This window comes from Gymnoscopelus microlampas (genome assembly GCF_963454915.1).
Source record: "Gymnoscopelus microlampas genome assembly, chromosome: 18".
In the NCBI taxonomy this organism is placed as follows: domain Eukaryota; kingdom Metazoa; phylum Chordata; class Actinopteri; order Myctophiformes; family Myctophidae; genus Gymnoscopelus; species Gymnoscopelus microlampas.
Window position 1 is genome coordinate 23,677,204 of NC_139955.1, and position 7,728 is coordinate 23,684,931.

The following is a 7,728-nucleotide window of genomic DNA, read 5'->3' on the forward strand; positions in this document are numbered from 1 at the left end:
TCAAGTAAATTTAGAATTCCGGACTTTTACTTGCAACAGAGTAGTTCTACGTTGCCGTATTGATACTTACTTGTACTTAAGTAAAACATTTGAGTACTTTTTCTACCACTGTATTCTTGCAGTCTGTGTAGCACCTCTGCCACCAGTTCGATTCACGGCCAGCAGGTGGCGCCAGTGAACCGAATCGTCCGTTCCCGGCGTCCTTTATTCTTCTCGGTACGTCGTCGAAGAAGAGCCTACTTCCGTCTATGGAGCGCCCATTTCATATGTTGTTGAGAGAATTAAACTAAAATACCACAGTAAGCCAGCACATTCCCTCTATTGAACATTTAAAACCCAGTGACCAAGGTTTTAGTTTGAATGTGACGCATTAATGTTGAAAGAGCAAGCGATGTCTGTCGTTGTGGATGGAAATCCCCTAAAAGCGATGCAGACCTCACACACTCACACGCCGCAAAATGCCTTGAGGTGAGAACTAGCACTTACCTTTAAGTCCATACTACATTTATTACATTATTATTATTGATATTATTATTGCCATTTAAACAATATAAGCATCTGATCTGTTTAAACCCCTCGTAGTTAATTAGCTGTAACACTATGTGTGCAGTGTGTATACTGCTGTACATGTCATAGCCTATCAATATTATCTAAGATAATATTGATACATTGGAGTTCCAATGTATTGATATAGGAGTGATCATGTCGCCGTTTTCTTTCGCCTGTACTTCAGATGACTGCTACACATTTTGATGATGTGTGATGCATAGTAGTATACATTATATCAGGAGTCTTCAACCTTTTCAGGCCAAGGACCCCCTAGCAGAGAGAGAGATGAAGCAGGGACCCCCTCTATATTGTATAAAATTGTGTTTCAGATAAACTTTTTCTGTTTTTTTCCCCTCTACACCTATAACTCTTGCCAAAAATAGCCGATCTACAAGCTCAGGCGTTGTGAGCTTGTATCTGCGGTTTTTGGCTAAAGTTCTCCTCAGAAAAGGGATGCACACAAAGATTTGGCGGACCCCCTGTAGTAACTCTGAGGACCCCCTAGGGGTCCCGGACCCCCTGTTGAAGACCCCTGCATTATATGATACATAAGTTAAATGGAAAGTGATCTTATTATCTTACAGGATACATGGAGTTATTATACTACTCCATGTATCTATTTATGGTCATTATGTCCACTAACGGGGTCAGTCATATGTTCCCTCGGCCCAATCCCTAAGCACTTATGCATTATTTTCCATCCAAGTTAGTATATTCTCAGCCCTATGTTCCCTCAGCAGTTATGACCCGCCCCCCTTTCTAAAGTAGGCCGTATTATTTTCCCTCAGTAACCCTTTTCCATCCCAAATTAGACCGTATATTCCTCAGCCCTATTTTTTCCCTCAGTGTAGCGTCCCCATATCTGGCCGTAACTCACTCCGCCCTGGCCCAGGGGTTTGTTGGCCGGACTGGTGAGGTCTGGACTTCGAGTTCGAGCCCGGCCCGGGGCGCTGCATTGTTCGGCCGTTACACCAGCATTAGAGACAGCCCCATTCATCAGCCCTATATTCACGAAGGAATGGGGCCCATGTTGAAAAAAACAAGACCGGTGTGCAGGCAGAAGTGGCCTTGAGCCTTTGAGGCTCGCCTAAGCGAGATGCCTACCAAGCGAGTGCCTGCAATGAGCACCTCAGCACTGTTCGAGTTGGGATAATAACTTTTGAAAGTAGTCATGTTGAGTTTCCACATGGAACCGTCATAAACATGGTATGCAAAAGGCTCAGGGTATCCTCAGCATCAGAATGTGGACGCTGAGGTTCTTGCCCAAGCACAGGATATGACACCTAAAAGCATGAGGGAACATAGACATGCTCCCCTCCTAACCACTCCATGTTGCCAAATTCACTCACCCTTTCTTTCACTTTAGTGCCCAGGAACTGTCCCAGGAAATCAAATCATTCATCACTGGTGTGGACACGGCTCAGGGCCGTAAGCTGAGCGTTAGGGAGCATGCCCGCTGTGCTGTACGCTTGCTGCGCTCTGTTCCGCCATGCCGGGGGGCAGTGCTGGAGCGTCTGAGGGGAGTCTACGATGAGCACGTCTCCTCGTTCCTACACAACCTGGAGATGGAAGGCCTGGAGTCAGTTCCAACCTGGAGGACATCATACAGGTATGGAGGAATCCCAATTTTTATACCTGGCTCCAGGAAGTCACTTTGTCACAGAAAGTCACTATAATACATACAATACCAGACAAACGATAACTTTGGACACAGCTACACATTCAAGTAAGACTGCATGGTTATGGTAAATGAGTAATAATATATATATCTTTTTTTAAACACTTTGTTTTTATTTTTCCATATGTTGTAGACAAAAATACAAGTATATGACATTATGTATGACATCTTATTCCCCCAATCCCCCACCCTCCCACCAAGGTCATAACAAGACAAATGACAAGACAAAAAATGAATAAATAATAATAACAATCACTTGACAATAAAGAAAAAGAAAAGACAGACAAGACGGACAAACAAACGGACAGACAAACCAAACAGTTTAACTTTTTAACAGAATATGTTGTTCCTTTCAGGTAAAGTTAGACAGTTCCATTATTGAAAGCAATGAAAAAATAAAATGAGAAAATATATATTTCATATCCAACCGTCTATATCTTGTAGGCCTCCAGCCAGAGGCCGACAGTAATAATATTTTTTGTGGAAATGTTTGTTTTTATCATTTGTTTAATGCCTTTGCTACTGCTCAAATGGTAATGGCGATCTGTGATTACATTTTTCCAATGTGAGCCTGATGGATAGTTAGATGGGTTTGTTTAATTGGGCATTCCATAAGCCCAATGACCTGAAACAACATGTTTGACGCCATTCTTTCAAGATGTCAACATTTTGTGGAGAAGACATGGTATTTTTTCCCACGCTACATTATGGATTTGATTTCCTCACATCAGAACAATGGGATTTCGGCAGAAAATCTGCAGTGTTTTCTTTTAAAGATGACCAATGCAAACTGTGAAAGATTCTAAAATATATTCTGATGGGTTTAACACCTTTTGGTTTGTAGATGTCTTCACTATTATTATACAATGTTGAAAATAGATACAAAATAAATGAACTTTTGGGAATGGTACTGAATGTAAATTATATTCAGCTGACATTTATATTCACCGGATGTGAGTTAAAATTCTTTCTCTCTCTAGGAGATCCATGGCGTCTTGTCAGAGTTCATCCGTCTCAACCCCCGGGCCTGGGCCCCACTGGTGTCTGCCTGGGCTGTTGATCTACTGGGACAGCTGAGCAGCAAGCATGCTGGCCGCAGGGCTGCCCCCCACTCCTCCAGCCTAAATGAGCTGCTCCAGCTCTGGATGTCCTGTGCTGCCACCCGCTCTCTGATGGAGGCTTACTCCCAGTGCTTAGCTGCCATGTTGGCGTGGTGTCCCGATGCCTGCGTGGATGCCCTGCTGGACACCTCTGTGCAGCACTCTCCTCACTTCGACTGGGTGGTAGCTCACATTGGCTCAGCTTTCCCGGGCACCATCATCAGCAGAGTGCTGGCCTGTGGCCTCAAGGATTTCTGTTCTCATGGCTCCAAGGATCAAGGAGACCAAGGACGAGGAGATAAAGGCAGCAGGGTGCCAAAGATCGGCTCGGTGGTAGGAATCCTGGGTCACCTCGCAGCTCATCATTCAGACAGTATCCAGAAGGAGCTGCTCAGGATGTTCCAGGAGAGCCTAAACCCTTCTAGCCCTCTGTCTCCTTCTTCATCCTCCTCTTCGTGGGAGAGTTCCCCTCAGCTTCGCCGAGCAGCAGTGCCCTTTCTACTCCAGCTGGCTGCGTTGTCCCCCAATCTGTTGGGCGCTGTGTCCGCAGAGTTGGTTGAGCTCCTCAGACCACCTGTCCTGCTACAACTGCAGGCTTTGCTTCAGGGTCTCCCCCGGGAGGAGCTGGATAACATGCTTGGGTTGGCCGTCCACCTGATCAGCCAGAGTCCATCGGGAGGAGCTCGGGTCCTCCGTTTCCTGGCGGACACTGCCACGCCTGCATCGGTCATAATGTCCGGCCCCACTCCCTCCCCACATGAAGGTGTCCGTGAGGCCTGCGACCGCCTGCTGCAGATGCTGCTTCTGCACCTCCATAAGCTGGTCTATAACCGCTCTGATGGAGGGGAAGGTAGCCACCATCATTCTGCTTCCTCCCAAGCCGGGAGGGTCATCCCCTTTCTGGAGGAGCTACAGACCCATGTGGGTGAGCTCTGCACTGAGACGCTGCGACTGGAGAGGAAGCGCCACCTATGGCTGCACCAGCTTCTGTGCCTGCTGTCTGTGTACGGAGGTCCTAGTGTGGCCACTGAGGCCCTCTGTCAACTGCTCACCCAAGCCCGTAACCCAGAGGAACTGGCCTTGGCCTGGCAGCTGCACACGCCACTCTCCGCCTGCCTGCCAGGCCTCATCCCTGCTGCTGTGACCCGGTGTGTGGCTCAGATTCACACTCACACCTTGGGTCCACGACAGCTCCGACAGCTGTTGCTCAACTTGGCCACAGCCATTCAGAGTCAGGATGAGGAGAGGCGAGGAGCAGCAGGCGCCCAGTCTTCCATGGCCATCCAGTTGGGTTCGGCAGTCTCTGGGCATCTCCACGACTTCTGCTTGCTCCTCCTCCATGGCGACCCGGCTGTATCCCATGCCACAATTCGCCTCTTGTCCTCCAGCCCCCTCCCTCGCACCGCTTCGCCAGCACGCCTTCTTTTGCTCTCCCGTGCCGCCGTCACTTACTTCTTCCTGGCACTGCGAAGGAGAGGGGAAGTGGGGAGAGATGGAGGGCAGGCGGGAGAGGCGGTGAGCTGTTCAGTCCTGCTCCTGTCCCGGCTGGCAGCCTATTCTCCTCTCACTCTCAAGTCAGTGCTTCAGCAGCTGGTGGAGGGAGCCCTGCACAAAGGCAACGCTGACCTATTTGGGGGGCAGATTGCCGACATGGCTGGTGATCCCCCAGTTTCTCCATCCATGTCCCCTGACCTGGGAGCCTCCCTGCTGGACATCAACTGTCGGTTTGGCACTACGGTCAACTTTTCTGGAAGTGTGTGGTCTGTCTTCCATGCTGGAGTGATTGGCAAGGGTCTGAAGGTCCGCTGTGCTAAACTAACCCCTGACCCAGCTCTGGTTATCCAGGTGAGTCATGTTGTTGTGTGGTTTTAGTTGAATTGGATGAAAGTTGTAATCTCCCTGTCTCATTTTCATCGTATGCTTGGATACACAATAACCAATGTTACTATCATTTGTTTCTATTTATTGTATTTACTGCAGAACATTGCCTCTCTAATACCAGAACAATTCTTTTTATCTGTCACCAGAATGTTCAGACCCTGCTGGCAGTGACAGTCCAGTGCTGCAGTTCTTCCGGTCTTAACGGCAGCATCAATGGTTCTCGACATACCCCATCTGACCCAGACGAGCCGTTGCCAATCAACGCAGAGGCAGCCAAGGTCATCGCAGTAACCTTGGTGGAAAACATCTGTCCAGATGTGGCCAATGGTGAATTGTCATGGCCACCGGAAGAGCATGCCCGCACCACGGTGGAACGAGATATCCACATCCGTCGCTGCTTTGAAGCCCACCCTGTCATCTTCCCCCTGCTCCATGTGGTAGCTGCTGGGCGCCCGGCTCTCTGCTACTGCTCGGCAGTACTCCGGGGACTCTTGGCCACGCTATTGGCCCACTGGGAGGCCTCCCGGGAAGCTTCGGCCACAGACTCCCCATGGCACCTCCAGGCCTCCTGCCTCCTTGTGTCCTGCATGGGAGAGGGTCAGCTCCTGCCTCCTGTGCTGGGGAATGTACACGAGGCCTTTCCCTACCTCACACCCTTTGAGGTCAGGCTCCTCCTGCTGGCTGTGTGGGAGTATGTCAGGGGCAATGGACCCATGCCCCAGAAGTTTGTCTTCAGCTCGGAGAAGGGTCTGTTCTGCAGGGATTTTTCACGGGATGGGGATGTGGCAAGATATGTGTCTCCCATTCATAGTGTCCTGCATAAAAACATTGATCGACTGGGACACCTCTGCTGGCGGTTCCAACTCTGAGAGATAGAGAAATAGCTGGAAGAAAACTGAAGAGGATAGGAAAAAAATATTTGCTGAACTTTACCCTAAACACCAGGTCATATTGCACCAGGTCATATTGACATGGTGGCCATTTTGTTCTTACTTCATAACTGGGTAGGTGGGAAACGAGTATGAAGTTTGCGCAAAATTGCTACCATGTGAATATGGTCCGGGAGAGGGGAGTACCTCTTGTGGATTGCAAAGTTGATGTCACTCTACTAAAGTTCCACACAAGTATAGCTGTCTGTGTGTCTGTCTGTCAGTCTGTCTGTGTGAGACAGAGTGTACATTACATTTTGTACCATATTTTTAGACTTCTAGATTCTTTTCAACTGAATGTTTTACAGAGGACAAATGAATGAGACCTACTGTAATGCTGTGTATACACTAGCAGCAACAAAAGTTACAAAATGACACATGTGGTCAGCTACAATGTCGCTAAGACAGTGAAGTGTTGCTCAAGCCACACTGCATAAATGAAAAGGATGGGTTTAAACGACACAGGGAACGGGTTAATGACAAGAATGTTTTTCTTCCATTCATGCAACAGAGCGTGAGAAATGGTGAAACAAAAACATTGACGCTTTAATGCGTCATTGGAGCTTTTTTTGTAGTGTGTCAACCCTGTCACGCCAGCACCATGTGTCAGGTGTACGTTTGTAGCTTCATGTCCCTGGCTTCCATTGAAAATGGCTTGTAGCCTGTTGTTTTGTCACTGCTATTGTGAACTCTGCATAAGTACCACGCGTAATATCTAGGTCAAGAAATGGAGCTCAAATTTGGTTACTGATGATCACTACTATTATTAGATTTACACAAAGTTCTTGCTATTGTCCCAGGTATCATTCAAAACATGCCTTGTCAAAAAAATAAAATGTTTTGTTCAATACTGTGTCATGTCAGCATTTAGGCGAATACACACAAATGTGTAGATCAATCACTTTATATTACTTCATATTTTGTTTCCAGAATTGCTATGGTTCCTATCAACTATTCACATACATGTATTCTCCATCCTACTGCACTGTGGTAGATTTACTCAAGTACTGTACAATTTTGAGGTCTTTTTTTATTATTATTTATTATTATTGGAAATACAAATATTATTTGTATTGCCAATTTGCTGTACTTTTACAGAAACTCCACTACATCTCGGAGGCAAATATTGTACTTTTACTCCACTACAATTATTTGAAAACTTTAGTTACTAGGTAAAAACTGGAAACGGGACATTCTGCATACTTTTGGTACTTTAAATACATTTTGATACCAATAGTACTTTTTAATTCCAGACTTTTTCTTGTAACAGAGTATTTCTACGTTGCAGTATTGCAAGTACTATTAAAAATGTTAGTACTTTTTCCCTCACTGCAATGAAGCACATGCAAATGACATAAATCCAGTGCAGTGTACTTGATTGAATCTGAGCTGACAGCCTCCAGCTACAAGCTGACGTGTCCGAGCCTGAGAGGATAAAGATGTACAGCAACAAGATGAGCCTTTCTTTTCCCCGATTATTACACAAACCAGATAATGTCTATATTACATTATATGCGTCAGTCATACACGCAAATAATTTATGCAAATATTATAAAATAAAAACATCCACATTAAGTCCATTGGTGAAATG

General features: G+C 46.6%; 1 protein-coding gene across 1 annotated transcript; it reads left to right on the plus strand.

Moving 5' to 3' along the window:
• Positions 1-240: 240 nt before the first annotated feature.
• On the plus strand, positions 241-6,985 carry LOC311033674 (integrator complex subunit 5-like). Its single transcript, XM_084041277.1, is given in 5 exon segments — positions 241-468; positions 1,916-2,130; positions 2,133-2,158; positions 3,208-5,172; positions 5,355-6,985. Coding segments are annotated over 5 exon segments (3,024 nt in total). The 5' UTR covers positions 241-373; the 3' UTR covers positions 6,078-6,985.
• Positions 6,986-7,728: the final 743 nt, after the last annotated feature.